General features: G+C 37.4%; 1 protein-coding gene across 1 annotated transcript in view; it reads left to right on the forward strand.

Moving 5' to 3' along the window:
- The window catches only part of ush2a (Usher syndrome 2A (autosomal recessive, mild)), a 248,165-nt gene that overhangs the window by 158,011 nt on the left and 71,570 nt on the right, over positions 1-18,584 (forward strand). Inside the window, exons 48-52 of the mRNA XM_066670600.1 lie at positions 3,001-3,203; positions 4,454-4,566; positions 6,778-6,976; positions 10,087-10,255; positions 10,521-10,742. Coding sequence (XP_066526697.1) covers positions 3,001-3,203; positions 4,454-4,566; positions 6,778-6,976; positions 10,087-10,255; positions 10,521-10,742 — 906 coding nt within the window. The remainder of the gene's footprint in view (positions 1-3,000; positions 3,204-4,453; positions 4,567-6,777; positions 6,977-10,086; positions 10,256-10,520; positions 10,743-18,584) is intronic.

Below are 18,584 nucleotides of genomic sequence, written 5' to 3' on the forward strand. Positions count from 1 at the left end.
TCCTTATAATTAAAAAATTAAGTTTTTGTATGAAGAATTTTTCTTTACAAGAAAGGAACATTTTATGTGAATTTTGTGTCAAAAGTTCTACACAAACAAAAATAAATCTAAAATCAACATTTTTACAGTCAGCCATAAAAAGCATATGTTGAATAATACAAAACAGAAGAAAATGTATCAAAAGTAAATTTTTAAAAGTTACCTGAATCCTAATTATTTGATATTTATTTTTGTTTGCATTTTGCCAGTCTTTGCTTTCATAGTTTTTAATGATTTGATTGATAAGGTCTTTTGCTTCTGGAATCTCTCTTTGCTTCTGCTTGTTTTTTTTTTTTGTTTTTTTTGAAAATTTCTCACCTTGAATCTCCATTGGTCACTAATTCTGGACTGGCAGGTGCTCTGAAACCTCCCCTTAGACCAAGCTACACCCACCCCAGCTGACAGCAAGGACTGACAAATAAAAAAATATATATCAAATAACTGCAAAGATTAATAAGGTAACCAAGTATCTTAAAATATATATATATATATATATTTTTTTTTTGCATCCACAACATAAACTTTCTGCTCTGGATTCAATTTTGCTTTGCATTGTAGGACTTTTGACACAGAATTCACTCCATAGCATTTCTTGATGTGTTTTGGTGCCCACAAGCCATATGCCTTTTATGCTTTTAAACTCGTATGAATAAATCACACTTTAACCACTCTTAATGATTACCTACAGCCATTGAAAAGCACATTAGACTGGCAAATGAATCTATTTGCATAATACACACTCATTATTTTGCTGTTACCCTCCCATTACTTTGAACCCTCCCACAGGACACACAGAATTACATATTAATTAATGTGAACTCTCTAAACATCTCCCATTGAAGAGCAGAAAATAAAGACACTGTGGATCGAATTCAATCTTCTTTTTTGATGCTCTACGGTCTGTTAGACTGGCACCCAGTCTATCCAGAACTTGCCTTGGCATTGGATTTTTCTGATATTTGGGCCTGTTAACACTGAATAAATGGCCAAAGAGTTTGTAAGGCTACTAGAGTTGGAAAAAAATCAAACTGTCTAATTTTGGGAGAGATCGGGTGACCGCATGTACAGACAATGTTGGTTTTATTCTCATGTCAAACTTTGCAGCTCGGTGAAAGCCTCTGCTTGGATATTTGATCTCTCTCCCATCACTGATACTCTCTTTGTATCTTTTAACAAAGATTTTTTTTATTTTTTTTTTACACAAAGTTTGCTTGCCTGATAACACCTGGATTTTTAGTGAAGCATTTCACTATTTTTTCTACATGAATGTATTGAAAATCTACTAACATAAAGCATTGTGGAGTATGGCAACTAAAAGCATGTGTGGTGCTATTCTGCAGTGTGAATGTGGTACAAGGAGAGCAACATCAGGGCCTGGGACAGGGGTCAGCTGCTTAATTTGCATACTGAGATGTGTCTCTATAGCAAAACTCACAGCTACATCATCAGTGTTCTGCAGTGGGATGCTAGTTATTGATTTCACTGAATGTGACTGAAATATTAAGTCATTTTTGGGACAGATTCAAAAACACATGATTATAGACAAACTAATGTGGTAGAATGAGAGAGGTTTGTAGGCTGGTGTGTCTCTCCAGGCAAGAGCAAGTGAGAGAGAATCCCCCAGACTGGCCCAGTTAACCCCCTCTTGCCTCCGGTGCAGTGCTCCACTCCCACAGCTCTCCGTCAGCACTGATTCAATTTACCCACAAACTGTCTGCTGGGAGGGCACACACACACACACACGCACGCACAAAGATGCAGCCAGCATTCCTTTGCCTCTTTGCCTGAAACATACAGCCGTTACTACACAATATACATTATATATCCAAACATTTATAGACACCCATTATAAGGAGTAAATTAATCTTTAGTGGACAGACAGCATGTATAATCTTTATAGAAAGGCAAAAACAAAATAAGTTTAAGATGTCTAGGGTGATGTGTCAGTGAGAGCATTGTTCTGTGGAGCAGGGGAACTGTGCGCTCCGGAATGATCTCTATCCAATACCTTTGAGATGATTTATGATCCCAGTCTAATCATCCAACATCAGTACCTTACCTCAGTTATGTTTAAAGGCTGCATGCAAGGAATTCCTCAGTGTCCCAACATCTTAGATAAAACCTTCCCAGAGCAGTAGAGACTGCCCTGTTACTGCAGCATTCTGTGATTTGGCAGAAAGGGAAAACTAAGTCATTTTTTCACAGGCATAAAAGCTAAACATATATTATAAGGTTGTGTTTTCTAAGCCCTGGATTACTGTTATATCCAGTAGCTGTATCACACTGACATAATGAAGACTGAAAAGAAAAGAAATAAAAAAAGGACATGAAGATTCTGCAGCAGGCCTGAGGGAGATGGCGCTTCTCACCTTTGCTTCCCATATTCTGCACTTGGCCTTGTGTGTGCAGAGCCCCAGGACTGCTGAGATACACAACATGCATGCCGCAATCTCACTTAAGAAGATTCAGTGTTTCTGAGGCCTGCCGTCTGCTTGTCTTTAGAGAGAGAGAGAGAGAGAGAGAGAGAGAGAGAGAGAGAGAGAGAGAGAGATGTAAAAGATCCCAAATAAATGCTAAGCTGTGGGGACGGTTGTTTGTCAGACTTGTGAAATGGCAGTATGACTGTTTTAAGTTATTTTATGTGGTGAAACAATCTGTTTTGCTAATTTAAGATAGTATGTCTTGAGAAACTACACAGCTACTAATATTTAATTTAAAACATCTAAGAAATATATTGAATTATTATATAATATTTGCACAGTAATCTCGGAATGAAAAAAATATTAGGTATATTGACAAGATTTAAGATAATTTCACTTGCTAAGGGGTGTTTTTTGCAGTGTGTAATGGGTGACCAATAACAATGTATTAGTTTAAAAAAATAATAATAAATTTGATTAAATAAATATAATGATGCTGTTATTTTACATTTTTATTTTTGCTCATGTCTTTTTGGACCAGAACCGGAAGGAGTGTTCCCTCCTGAGGTTGTGACCCTGAACAGCACCTCTGTCCGGGTTTTATGGGCTCCACCTCTAGTTCCAAATGGTGCCGTGACCCGATATTCTGTGTATTTGGATGACCAACTCTACTCCTCTGTGGACAACTCATCTGGATCTGTGGAGCTTGGAAAACTCCTGCCTTTCACTGTTTATGACATTCAGGTCTGTATCACTTACTCACACACACACACACTCAGCTGGACTGTCTTACATGACGCTCACTGACTGGATGGAGTACTAATTTGTGTGTCCAGCTTATTCATAGATTAATTTTACTTGAGTTCACTGTGTCTAGTAAAAGGATCATCATCCATTGGCAGGACATTTGAGCATTAATGTGTAAGTATAAACCAGTCTGCCAGTGGAATTAGGAACTTTCACTGGAGGCAATCACTCACAACAAGCAATGTATCATCTAAGTATGTTTCTTCTACAACCTCAGAATGAGAAATATTACATATATTTACTATATTTATGATTTACACTTTTTAAACCATACACCTGGCAGCGAGGTGGAGCAACAGGTAATGTCACTCACACACAGCTCCAGGGTCCTGGTGACTGTCTATGGAGTTTGGTGTGTTCTCCCTATGTTCACATGGGTTTACTCCACGTTCTATGTTGGTAGGTAGATTGGCTACACAAAATTGTCCCTTGGTGTGAATGTGTGAGTGAGTGTGTGTCACCCTGTGCCTCCTCCAGGGTGTGTTTCTGACTTGTGCCCAATGATCCAGGTGATCTATGTAAGCAGTTACAGACAATGAATGAACGATAATCATACACCACACAGGCAAACCTGCAAAATTTACAGTAATTTATAATAGTACTATCAGAATACACTACAGAACTGTACAGTATTGTGCAGCAGTGTAACCTTAATTCTATAGCATGCATTAACATCACATTATGTGTCTATATATCAGCCATGAAATTAAAACCACCTCTATGATCTTATACTTCTGTTGCCTCTGAATTTTGTAGCTCAACCGTAGTTTAGAGTCAGTATGTCACCAGTTGCTCTGAATATTTTACTATCCCCATTTAACCCTGTTCTAATGTGATCAAGACCACAGAAAGGCACCACGGGCCAGGTGTTCTTTGGGTGGTGAGTCATTCTCAGTGACACTGATGTGGCAGTGTTGTGTTGCGAGTGGATCAGACACAGCAGTGCTGCTGACATTTTTAAATACCATGTCCACCGGTGCACCCCAGCTTGTGAAGTCAGAGATGTTGCAGAGTCTGTGTTAGTCGTCCACTAGTTCTTCAAGAGTGGTCACAGGACGTCACCCACTGGACACTGCTGACTGGATATTTGTGGTTGATGAACATTTCTCAGTCCACTGATGTAGTGATTAAAACCTCCAGCATGACTGCCATGTCTCTGATGTGTTTGTGTGTGTGTTTATGTTCAGGTGGAAGTGTGTACTGTGTACACATGTGTGAAAAGTAACAGCACCAAGGTGACCACAGTGGAAGACACACCTGCTGATATAGCCCCACCTCACATACAGGTTCTCAGCTCCAGGTGAGTTTAACATCACTAACTTTCATCACTGCCATTTAAAACCCAGTGTTTTCCCATTTATTATGTTATTCCAACTCTGGAAAGACTTTTGTAAGATGTTTTGACAAATGTCACCCTCCTCATTTTCAAGATTATGTTTTGGTGACGGTCTAATGTTCCATTGACAAATTGTTTGTGCATTCTTTCCTTAAACACCTTCACCAGATACAAGCACTTACGACAAGGAGTTAAAGTGTGCTAGAACGATACAGAACAGTGTTCTGGTACTTTTGATTAATGATTAAATGCATCTGATTGGCAGTTTCATAGTAATTCAAACACGAGTTCAAATTTACACTGTACACTGTACATCAGAGATGGAAATTAATTAGATGAAATAAAAGTGTTATTGTTGTTGTTGCCGTTTGTCCACTTTACCACCATCTTGCCCCAAACAAAGCTTTTTTTTATTTCTTTAAATACAGTGACCTGCCTCTCTCTCTCTCTCTCTCTCTCTCTCTCTCTCTCTCTCTCTCTCTCTTTCCCCCTCCCCGTCGAACACTAACAACTGATCGATCGGCCTGACACGGCTCTTGTGGCCTACACATGCCCCAAACACTTCATTTATTTGCCACGCTAGATTTGCTCGAGTGGAATTTAATCAATAGCTAATTCATTAATTCAGCTGGAGGGCAGTATGAGCCTGGGCTTAAGCCTTGATTGAAATATGACAAGTGCCAAAACTGATGGCTCAGTTTAACCGCTGCTTCTAGTGTCTGGATATTTCTCTCTGTGAGGAATTATCACTCGGTCAGCTTTGACACCCTTTGTGATGTAATGTCAATGCATTTGTTGTAGTAAATCTTTCTTTCTTTCTTTCTTTCTTTCTTTCTTTCTTTCTTTCTTTTTTATTAGTTGTAAATAAACACTGGTTATGTGGTAAAATAGCCTTTGCCAATTCATTTTACATCATATCTTGTGTAAAATTAAAATTTTTAACATTAGCCTATTATTTCTCATTCTGAGATTATTAACATTACTAGAATATTCAGTTTATTTATAGACATCTTTGCTTGTTTCAAATGATTTCATCTGGTTAAATATTCTTATTCCTGACAGTTGGCAGGTAATGTGTATTGTTTTGAGAACTAACAATCCAAAAAGAAATGAACCAAACAATCCATCAATGGTGAATAGCTCTGATGTTCACCCAGCCCAATACCAAGTGTCTTCCATTGGAATATAGATGCTTTGAGTTGCAGAGCAGATTTGAATTCGCTGAAGTGTTAAAATTTTTGCAATGAGTTGGGGATGAGTTGGTCTTTCACAACTAATCATCCAACTTCAGTTGCTGACCTCACTGTTGTTTTTTTGACTGCAATTGAATCCTCACAGTAGTGTTACTACAAATAATCTAAAGCCTTTCCAGAAGATCAGAAGCTGTTCAGAAGCCGTTTTATTGATTTAATGGTTCTTCATAATCAAAATAAATCTGAATAAATAAAGTAAATTTATAACCTTATTTTATGAAATAAATTACTGCAAGACACAGCACTGTACTTATATCAAGAGGGAGTTCTTCTTGTGTTACGAGTGTAGAGGAAAATCAATATCAGAAGTGCATCAAAAAAGGAAGGGCTACAGAAACCATAACTCTCTGTATAGTCCACACACTTCAGTGAGGTAGAAAGCCGCTATAAATCTCTGCTTTCATGGATTATCTTCAGTGGATTGAAGTGGCTCCTAGCTTCTGTTACATACAGTAAAATAGCAAATCAATTGAAGTAACTCCTGTTTAGGTAGATAATAGTTTTGTTAATAACCATCAGAGTGAGAGTCATTGTCTAACTAGTCCAATGTCTAAACAAATGAAATCATTGTAAATCCAGAGAATATCTATATTTCACATTTTGTGAAGGTTCTAAGATATTTTTTCTTATTATTAGATGTTTTTCAGTGGTTTTTCTGTAATTTTATCTGGTGCAAAAATGTCTTATTCTATTGGCAGGTCATTTGAGCATCATTTCAATTAATAAACATATTTGCAAATGGGATAAAGCAGGTTTAAAAAAAAACAGGTACTCTTTTAAGTCCAGTAAAATTGTCTAGAAATAAGTATATACAATAGTTCTGAATTACAAATAGATACACTGACTATGTGTAACTTAATGAGAATTTTTTGAAGTGCATTGTCAATTTCTTCAAACATAATTTTCTTAATTTCCATTCTAGATCTGTACAATTGGAGTGGGCTTCTCCAGGCCAGCCCAATGGCATCATGGGAGGATATGAAATTCATCGACGGGCCCTTAAACAATGTGATGAGCTAAATACCAAACAACGTGTCTCCACTGAAAATCTCTGCTCTTTTCTTCAATGCCCATCGCATATGGACTTCTGTGGAAACTTCTGTTATAATCCAGAACAGCAGGTCATTACGTGTTTAATCTGAATAATCACGTCTTTACAGGTGAAATTGCCCTAAATCTACTGATTATATCTGACATTCTGAGAGGGTGTAAGAATATTATAATGGTCTTTATGGAGGCCCATGCTCTTTATTGATCAGGACCCCAACAGGTGCTATGGGAATTGTTTAATACCTCAGTGACTGAGATTAGTCTACTAACCAAAAAATGGTCAGCTAACAGCACCCTGTGTCCACTGATGATGGATTAGGGGAATGCTGTATCTGATCTAACACACCATCACAACATTAGTGTCACTGCAGTGCTGAGAAGGATCCGTCACCCAAATCATACCTGCTCTGTGATGGTCCTGTGGGGGTCCTGACCACTGAAAACTGTGAACTGGGCAAATAACATATATAGAGCAACACATGGACTACATTCTGTAATTGTAGAACTACGGCGTGCTCCTGTATGGCCAGTGGAGCTGAGAGAATGGAGAGTAAGTGTAGAAACAAGCAGGTGTTCATAATGTTATGATTGATTGGTGTATGTATGTTTTAAAATACAGGATGATAAACAACATTTTGGAAATGTATCATTAAAATCTGGAGAGAAATTCGAACATTGCTGACTACATATTATTTAGTACGCATATTGTAAGATAGCTGTATTAGGTGTGAGCATTGCCAGTGGACTAGATTTATTAGTCCACAGTTTTTCCAGATTGCTGGTGGCCAGGTTTAGTTAAATCCATGCTTAATTTGTTTTGTCGTAAGCATTAATCATTAGTGCCTTGGCTTTATATTGTTAAATTCAGATGATAAGGATACTTGTGAAGGGCTCATTACCTCAGAGGTTATCTTTGCCCTGATTGTGAAGCTCTTGTTTTTGTAAATCATTTTCCTTTGTAATTCATAATTACCATGCTACACTTCTAAACAGTTATGATTTTATTCTTGAAAGTGGTTTCTTTTCCATTGTTACCTTCATGTTCACTTCTCCTTATTCACGTTTAAGGAGGTATTTGAAGTGAAAATGATGTAAATGATTTATTTTGGCTTTGGGCTCATTGGCTCTTGAGCTTTAAGTGGTTGTTTTGAGGAGAGCATAGACACAGCTCAGTGTTTTGGTGTTTAAACGCCAAGCTTTCGTCCTCCTCCAATTGTTTTCAGTAAATAGATTAACTTGTCTCTTGCAATTGCTGCAGTCCTGATGTTATTGAAACGCCGCCAACTTGGCACGGGATGGAGGGCCATACGTCTCGCTCTCAGCTCAGAGGCGGACAGTAATGCTCCCGAGGCCTGGACACAAAAGAACACGAGTCAGAAAGAGACGAGCTCTCAGCAGACGACGGATAGAGACGATTCTTTCGCTTGCGAATGAATGTGACACAGCCATCTGCTGATATCGGCTTTCTCTTTCAGGCCTCATACAGACGTCTTGCACTAGGATACATTCTTGATTTTTAAAAAAATTATTATTAATCCAAGATAAATATTTAAATAGCTGAAAAAAGAGTTTTGCAACTTGGGAGTTTACTCTAATATAATAAAAAATGTAACATTATATTAGTTAAAATAGTCTTTAATGACATACAAATGATTTATTAACTAAACATAATACAGATAGGGACTTTCAAATGTAGTTTGATTCATGTAAATAATTTAAATATTGTAGCACAGGAGATTGAGCTGAGGTTTTACACTAGATGTTGCAGTGTTGCTTTGAGGATTTGATTGCATTGAGCCATATAAACTCGTGTGAGGTCAGTTCCACTGCCCAGAAACTCAATACTCTAGAGCTTTTTACTACTCTAGCCCACACTTGTTATTTGTCATGGTGTGGCTGCCTCAAAGTGTTTTATATAGATGCATGTTTTTCTATAGAGCTCATATAAACTGTGCATCCACAATTATAAGGACTGAACATTAGTTTTGGACATAGAGTTTAACTTATGTCCTTATTATTCCTTGTGATTTATTCCAAATCAAAACTTTTCTACCTCTCTCTGGGAAGCTTCAGAGCATGGCCCTTATGTAACGATGGGAGCTTGAAGCCGAGCCAAAAGGTAAGGACAATGTCAGAGGCTCGAGGCAACACAAATTTTTCAGACGCCACCAGGGTCCGGTAGGAGGATCTTTCCTGGCCTGATTTCTCCAGAACAGACAGTAGAGTCCGTCTAAATATATCCAGCGCTCACAAGACGAGCAGCCCCAGGGCCCGAGTGCTCTCTGGATCTACAGGAGCCGAGGCAGTGGGCCCTATGGGGCTGGGGCAAATAAGGCATCACCACCTCTTAACTTCCTAATTGCTTTGAACGGAAAGGAACTTTGGTGAACTTTAGATGTATATGCATGAGGAGGAGTGACTTATTCCTGTCTGTTTAGATAAGGTGACTTTAAATGTGTGTTACTATAACATATTTCCATATTTGCATTTTGTGCGAGTGAGGGAGTGTATGTCCAAAAACCATTGAAGGAGTCATTATAAAGTTAGCTGTCTATGTTCTTAAGTGTTTTTGATTATTATTTATTTAAAACACTTTTTTTGGAAAGTAATCAGTTGTAATTAGCATGCAGGTGTGCACAACTTGTCTAATCTCCATGCAAAGACATGGAATGAAAATGGGATGATCTGGGAGATCTGGGAGGTCACCATGCTCAATATCTAGAGTCTGCCTGATGGATATAATGCCCCCTAGCATTGGGCTATTGAGTAGTGGATATGTGTTCTCTGGATTGAAGGATCTCATTTAAATACATTTGGAATGAGTTGGAGTGAACTCTGTAATGTTCTCATGACTGCATCAGACGTGTAACAAACATTTGATAAATTCCCTTCATTTCAAAAGAAACATTAAGCCATATATTATAACATAGCTTTTCAGTGAAAAATATGTCTCCAAAGTAGCAACTTTACAGGAGAAGGAAAAAATCTTCTTAACTCTAAGTGGAAGTCAATGTAAAAAGATTTTACTGTAAGTAATTTTGGAGCATTTCTATTGGTCCATTCATCAAGAAACTTTCACACAATGTGAAGTACAGGTGCTGTATTCAAATTGACAAAAAGATGCATGTTTTTCATTGGACAGCGATGATATATGACCTTGTTTTGGTCTTTCTTCTTGTAGGTGTGTTGTGGAGGGACTATCCATGACTTCAGAGATTTACATGAGTGTTGTGGTGAGCTTTATCTGCTGATGTCAAATGTATCTGTTGGTGTTTGTTGCGGAGGAAAGTTCCATGAGCCTAGGTCACACCACGAATGCTGTGGAGGATACTATGTCCCAGTCAAACCAGGTACATATTTGTTTGTAGCATAGAGTTAGGAGTTTATTCTCCTTTGATAGATGTATTTGTAGTGTAAAGCTGACCCTCAATAGGTAGGCCAAAAAGCATGACACTAAGTAATGTTTTACTGTGTCTCCGTGTGTACCTACACATTGCTGATTTGTGAAGGTGGTGACTTAACTGAACAGATGCCAAACGTAGCAGTATTTAAAAACACGATGAGTATTTATTTTACTCTATTGCACCTCAGTATGAATATGATCTCTGTCCATAGGGGAGAAGTGTTGTCCGGACCCCAGTGAGAGAAGAGTGTCTGTGGGATTGGGCGATATGTGCTGTGGAGCAATGCCCTTCTCGTCTGCGGAGGGTCAGATATGCTGTGATGGGCTTCTTTACGACGGATTTGTCTCTCAGTGCTGTGGAGGACGACTGGTCCAGAGACAGGACGTCTGCTGTGGAGATGCTGACAGGGGAACAGCACACTCTTTTGTTCTAGGTGAGATTCCATACACTAGAGGCCATACTTTCCATTATTATTGAAAAGCTGCAGGGAAACATGTACATGGTTTAGAGTTTTAAAATATATCCTCTGTGAAATAAATCATGCCCTTAATTAAATATATATATATATATATATATATATATATAATCTCATTTTTAGCAGTATAACTGTATGCACTTATTCAGAGAATTAGGTGGAAAATTACTAATCATAATGAATCGTAATTATTGTTTTTATTTTTACAAATTGTTCTTTTCCTATGGTCATTTTAAGACACTAACGGGCACTGAAGTAGCTTTAGATGGAAAATCACAAAATGAAATGTGATAATCTGTTGTATCTGAGTATTTGTCATACCTAATGTCTACCAGTGAGCTATAACCCCCAAGCATTTGGTTGTATGTTCTCTCGAGTGATGGAACTTGATCCAGTATATTTCATATTGGAGGACTAGTGTTTGCGATCTGATGAACTTATCATTCAACAACTTTATCTTTTATAGTTTGTGGTAGAATGCCATGAAATCCTCACAGCAATTTTGTGAAATGTAGTGTAAAATTTTTTCAGAAGAGCACAAGCTGCTACCACAGGAAAGAGGGAACAAACTCCCCAAAAGTACCCTTCATTTTGAAAGAAATGTTAGATGAGTGAGGATGAGGCCTGAAGTAAAAGTCAGACAATAGCCGCTATATTTAGGACAAAGTGGAACTTTCCCCACTGGTTTAGTTTGGGCCTCAGTCCTTGGTGACTTTCTAATGACACTGTGTCAGTGTCAGAGGAGCTGAACCTCACGGGGTCACCCACAGAAACACACACACACACACACACATCCCAGACACACTCCCACACCTCCCCCAATCCTGCCCACACACCCCCACCCCAGCGTGCCATGCTAAAGCGGGCACCTGGGCACAGATGGGCTGGATGGGCACGGCCGTTTCTGTCAGGACAGATGATGGAGCTGTCGAGACCAAACACCAACCAGAGCTTTGCCAAGGCCCCAGCAGGCTCCCAGGATGCAACAGAAATAATGGCCACCATGAGGTCAGTGACATGGGTGTATTTATCATACTAACACTCTCCCAGCTCCCTCTCCACTGCTGCTCCTCTGGGACAGACCCCACTCATCATTTCCAGTTTCTCTTGCTCTTTGATGGGCCATTTTTTGAAAGCCAGACCTTCTTTTTATTATGTTTATTATTTTTAGGTTTCTATGGGAGGGGGTGCACCACTTTTTTCATGTTGTGCACTTTATCCTGAACCTGTTTTTTAAGGCCTCTTGGTGCTAAACTGGCACTTGCAGCATCCTCAAATACTTCTACTCAACTAAATTAGTGAGTAAAGGAATCGTTCTTTAAAGAGTCGATTCTTTCTTATTGCATAATATGTATAACAAAGCATGGCTTTTTAATGGAATGGTCTGGATCATTTGCACATGAGCTTAAGATCTGCTTGCTTAATACCAGCAGTCCTCCAGAGAGTTTAAAACATGCCCTAGCATCAGGTTATTGGTTCTCTGGAGTTATGGAGATCTATTTAATTCTTTTGATTTTTTGATGATTTGGGATCCAGACTAAAACATCCATGGTTAGTACGTAAGCTCACAGATGTTTATGTGCAATTTAATGAGAAGAGTACAGTCTCTTACTGTAGTAAAAAGGAACAAACCCCTTGTTAATACCCTTCATATTCAAAAATATTTTGGAAAAGCAGGTGTCCACAAACACAAAATTCTTTCCCTTCCTTCGTGCTGATCTTCCTGGGATAACACGGATGAAAAAGCCATTCTCAATTTAGGATGTGGCCTCCTGCAGAGAGCATATGTTATGATGGATAGAGCCGTTAAGACGACTAAAGGCCATTAGCCTGCCAGGCTGGCCATGGGCTCACACAGCGTCTTGCGCCTCTCTCTTTAAACCAACGAGTTTCTTAACCTTCATAAAGACACACTTACTCCCTCAAGATTGTTTTCTTCTAAAAGGTGATGTTTGGGAAGCGGGGATTGAAAATAAACACTGCAAAAAAAAAAAAAAAACAATTTAAGCAAATGAAATTATTTAATCTCGTTGAGGTAATATTACAGCAAAATTAGAAATATAATAATCTTATGACTTTATGCCATGATATTTTCCTTATTCTACTGATAGACTATTAGATTATTTGGACCATTGTGATTTTTTTAAAGCTGTACTTAATTAACAGCTATTAGGAAATCTACGATTTCTTCTGAAATCAATGGTTTATCTGTTTTTGCCTCTTTTTTCCATGTTCTCTGGAGTTTAGAAGTGGTATCTACATTTATTTGGAAATATAATGTGCTTTCTTTATATATTAAACAGCAGGTATGTCAGTACATGTTTTAGGATAGGTTTGCATTTGCTTAGATTTTTTTTTTGGAGCTTAAATTTACATTTAAACTATGACTTGTTTTCCAAAACCAATCACTGCAAGCACACAACAATGACTTTATTTAAATTAAAATCCTTACTAACACACACAAAATAATGTCAACTGAAGGTTTCAAATCTGTCCTTCCGCAAATATTTCTCCTTGGTCCTATTTAGTTACATGTGAGAACTAGTCAGTATGGATATGCAGCATTTGTTTATATACATTATTCATAATTAAATGTCTTAACTTAAGCTTTTTTTTATTTATTTTTTTATTTTTTATTTTTTTATAACTAACTTTATCCTGTTCAGAACTCAGTGACTTTGGGTAAATTGTGTCACATGTTCCTCCAGATTGGAAGAAAGCGATCCCAGGACTTTTCATGTGTTATTTTATTTATTTTGTGAGAATGTCCTGCGGAGCTCCAGCTGATGGCAGAAGGAAATGTGATTACCGAGTCCCTGAAGTGCGATCTATCACACATTACACTCCTCACTGTCAGGAGCCGTGGCACAGCAGCGGGAGAGAGACAGGATTGTGGCAGACAGATATCAGCTGTTTGAAAAGCTGCTTGGACGTCGCTTAAGCTCCAGAACATGCTGCTGGGGCCAATAAAGTCTAGTAAAATAACTCCTGTAAGAAATATGCAAATGATCTGCTGGAAAAGTATATGAAACACTATTATTTATTAATTTATAATAATAATAATAATAATAATAATAATAAAATTATACAGCCCCTTTCATACATTTAGCAGTAGAGTGCTTTAATAATATGAAGTACCCACACCCACATATATGTATGTATATATATATACAAATGTGTGAAGCTCATTGGGCTAATCAGTATTAATAATTATACAATTATAAGCATTAGTTCTTGGTTAACCATTCACCTTAGCAGTGAGAATCATTTTTTTTCTTTGTTATTATTTATTTTCATTATTTAAAATAATTTATACATACTTCAATTTGTTAAATTTGTCTGTGAATTATAACTTTTATATTTATTCATTTATCCATCCATTCATTTTCCACCGCTTGTCCGGGTCCGGGTCACGGGGGAAGCAGTCAGAGTAAAGAAACCCAGACCTCCCTCTCCCCAGCCACTGCTTCCATCTCCTCCTGGGGTATACCGAGGCGTTCCCAGGCCAGTCAAAAAAAAAAAGTGTTTATTTATTATGTTTAGCCAAAATTCTATTCATTAACTATTGTGGGCCAATAATTATATTTATAAAACCACACACATTTCAATGGGATATTTTGCACTAAATGTGCTTATGGACACATAATAAAAAAACATGACAATGTTTAAATTTAGAATCAAAGAAGTGACTCTCATTGTGTTTGAGGCAAGAAAGCATCTTGGTTTGTGTTAGGCAAATGCCAGGGAGAAAGATTGGTCAGTAAGTTTTTTTTTTGCCAGCAAAGGTTCAGAGGTCTAATAAAATAATGTTGAAATTTATTCATCTGATAAAAAAACAAAAAACAAAACTTATTTGGTGTGCAAGATACAATCAGGTATACATATGTTCAGATTAACCCTCTGAATCAATCTAATTGAGTGAGTAAATATCTTAAAACTGTAGCTAAAAAACTACTTTATTATATTCATTCATTCATTCATTATCTGTAAGCGCTTATCCAATTCAGTGTCGCGGTGGGTCCAGAGCCTACCTGGAATCATTGGGCGCAAGGCGGGGAATACACCCTGGAGGGGGCGCCAGTACTTTATTATATTATTATATTATATTTTGTAATTGTTTCATAAATGCTTCAAATCATGCCCAGCAACATTCTCTATAAAGAAATTCTCTGATTGTTCTAAATGTAAAAACATTCTTGTGTGTGGTTTGATGCGAAATGCTCTGATCTGGTTCCTATTTTGTAAACTGTAAAGAAATCTCTCTCTTAGTTTCTCGAAAATCAACCAGTTTTGCACCAAAACACTCTCAGTCAGAAATGTAGAAATGATTAAGCAAGGTCAAAAGATATAACTGCAAAAATCCTGTTTATCCACCCTAACCATTCTATTTAAAGTATGTTTGGATTAAAGTTGGTTTGGTTGCTATCTCTGTGTGTGCAGAGCTCTCTTTAAAAGCACTCAAGGTTAAATCTGAATATTATGCACTCTTTAAGTGTTAAAAGCTTTTTGGGAGGTGAGCAAGTGGTGGTGCACTAGTGTACTAGTGTTTGTTAGCTAGATTATTAGTGAGTGTGTGTGTGTGTGTTTGTGTGTGTGAGCCAGAAAACATGAACGTGGTGTCCAATAAAGGGAAGTTCAGTAATTAAATATGTTCTCAAGGACACAGTGAGCATTTGCGGTGAAAATGATGGCAATATTTAAGTATTTCTCTGTCAAAGATGAGCTTCTCTCCTTTTTTTCAGCTGCAGCTTTTTTATCACATCTTATATGTCCTCATTGTTTCTGCCAAAATCTTAAACTTATGAGGCCAGGGAACAATCCAAACTCCTTCACTGCAATGAAATGACCTTATTAAAGTCAAAGCATCTTATATGTATTTTATACGTCTCATATTTCTCATTATAGGATTATGCGTAGGAATATTGACAGATTATTCAACTTAATTCTAGATTTTTTAAGAAGTTTTGTCTGCAAAATTTCGAATGGGATGACATTTTCTTCAGATAAAGTCACTCAAAACAAGTAGTTTCTTCTCAAATAAAGTGAAATATTAATTAGCAGTAACAGCCAATATTCTAGAAAGGATTTATCCTAAATCTTGGAACACTGCTATAAGCATTTGATGGTTTTTAGCTACATAAACATTAGGGAAGTCACATACTGATGCTGGATGATTAGTTCAGGTACACAAAGATTCTCAAAGATACTTGATGGAGCACCTTTGCTCCATAGAACACAGTTCCAACCTTACAATACAAATAATGTTTTGCTTTATACCTCTTTAGCTTAGGCTAATGTGCAGCTGCTCAAAAGCATGAACTTTATTTTATATATTTTTTTTAATATATACACACTCACACCTCCGGACACATTTGAGTCGCCAATTCCCCTACTAAAGTGTGTTATATATAAAATATGTTTGAGTAACTCTAAGGCCAATGGGCCAGTTTTTGTGTCAGTTAAATGCAAATATGCGTAACATTCAGCCAGTGATATTTCTATGGGAAAAAAAATATCATATTTTAATTTAGGTTCTGTACAAAACCCATACACTGAATTACTAATGGTACAGTATAGTATAGGATCTACAATTCTGCAAGTTTTGCTGTGACTAGCTCAAAGGGAACACCTGCAGTTGTGGGGAAGCAGTTCTCTCTGGTTGTTTACATTCAGAAGCTCTTTTAAGGTGGAACAATATGTTTGAGGGGGAAAAAAATGTTGTTTCTATGTGGCTTAAGGTTTAACTTCTGTAAGTTTATATTCACTGTTTGGATTATCACAGAAACTAATTTGTAATTCAAGTTGTATAGGTTGTAGCACTTTCAGTAATGCTGTTAGCCGTCTCTTATGTTTGGAGACATTTCCAAAACAGCAAAATAAGTCATTACAAACATTACACACCTATGGAATAGACATAGAGCAATATCATCATCTCAATTCATGCTTTTTTAACATTTGGAGTTCTCTCCGTTGTCTAAAATAATCTCCAAATGACTTTGCTCTACCGTGAGCAGAGAGAGAAAGAGACAGAAAGCCTAGCATACTGGACAGAGACCGTTTTTTTACTCATTTTCAGACACTGGGGCTTTGTAAAATATATCACACTCGTTCTGAGAATGCACACTAGAGCTAGAAAATGTTGAGGAAACACTCTGAATTTAAAAAAAAAACATGTGTTTTTTTTTTTATTAAAACTGTGAATGTCACCTTTAAAAGCTGAACGAAAAGTAACTGCTAAAGCTTTTTGTGAAAAGTAATATAGAAATAAATAATAAAGTCAAGAGTCTGTTTATAATGAATGAGGAAATCCCTAATCTAGCTGATTTTCCTCACTACAAACCAGTGCTCGAAGCCCACAAAATATTTTCTCAATCACTTGACTATTGAAATTTGGGTAAGGACCCTTCCCTGGAGATATGACACTCGGTGCAAAGTCGGTGCAAAACCGCAGATTAATCCAGAATTGTTTGTTTTATAGCAGTTTAAAAACAACTTTTTGCAGGAGCTTTTGTACACCAAGGAAAAATGATATTGATCTCTACTTAGCAGTGTGCTCTATTGCCAAACTAATGCCCATAACTCAAAACTCCACTGAAACATTTTAAAATGAAGATTTTTACAAAGAGGGAATTTCTCATTTGAAGTTTCTAGGGGAAAGTATGCAGATTTTAGGAAAAAAAAAGTTTTTGCTGTAAAGGGGAATCCACATTGTTTTGCTGAGTATTAGTGGTATGATGAAATCAGCCATACTATAGTAGTGAAGATACTAGTATACTTTTGCAAAAGCTGTATACAAGCAATCTATTCCAGATCAGGACAGGTCTGTCAGGGTTAGAATGGTGTCAAGATCTGGAAATATTTAGGATTAGAATCAGTTCCTGAAATCAGGTGAAATGATAAAGATAAAAAAGTAAAACTTGAAAAGAACAGTGGTGTGTTTCTCACTATTGAGTACTGTTACTCACACTAGGGAGTGCATTTTTCCTGCACTTCTCCAAAACATAGTGCAGTTTCTGCAGTGCGGAGCCCAGAGTAACAGGGACAGTAACAGTGACTGTTCTCCCTGCCACAGTTCAGTGGAGAATCACAGTTTTTTTTCAGTGGAACAAAAGATTTTATTCCTTTAATCATCGATGTTAACTAATGTCACTAAAAGATTTTGAGAATCCAGAGAAATATCGGCATGTGAGGGAAACGAGGCCAGAAACCAGTGCTAGACTGCTGTGATTTTCAGGCTGAACTGAATTCAAAACATAGGTTCTGTAGCTGAAATATGCGCACAGGCTCAGGTATGAACAAGACCTATACATATGCTGTATCTTAGGGCAGAGGTCATTTAAGAAAAAGAAAAGGGACAAAAAGGAAAATCGACATGATCTAACAAAAAAAAACTCATCCGTAATAGTATGAGGGTGCCTAAGTGTAAATGGTTTTGGTGAATTGTACATCTGTAAAGACAGGGATGACCTTACTTATTTAAGAAAAAAAATGCCAAACTACATTCTACATGTTACAACAGCATGCTTTTTGATAACAGGGTCCAGATGTCCAGAAAACGTGATGCAAAACAATAGTACACATGCCCCTCTAAATAAATTATTTGAAAGAGTTTGCTGGCATCAAAGTCAAAATCTGAAAATATCCATCCATCCATCCATTATCTGTAACCGCTTATCCAATTTTAGGGTCGCGGGGGGTCCAGAGCCTACCTGGAATCATTGGGCGCAAGGCGGGAATACACCCTGGAGGGGACGCCAGTCCTTCACAGGGCAACACAGACACACACACATTCACTCACAC

Source organism: Hoplias malabaricus, chromosome 1, assembly GCF_029633855.1.
Source record: "Hoplias malabaricus isolate fHopMal1 chromosome 1, fHopMal1.hap1, whole genome shotgun sequence".
In the NCBI taxonomy this organism is placed as follows: Eukaryota; Metazoa; Chordata; class Actinopteri; order Characiformes; family Erythrinidae; genus Hoplias; species Hoplias malabaricus.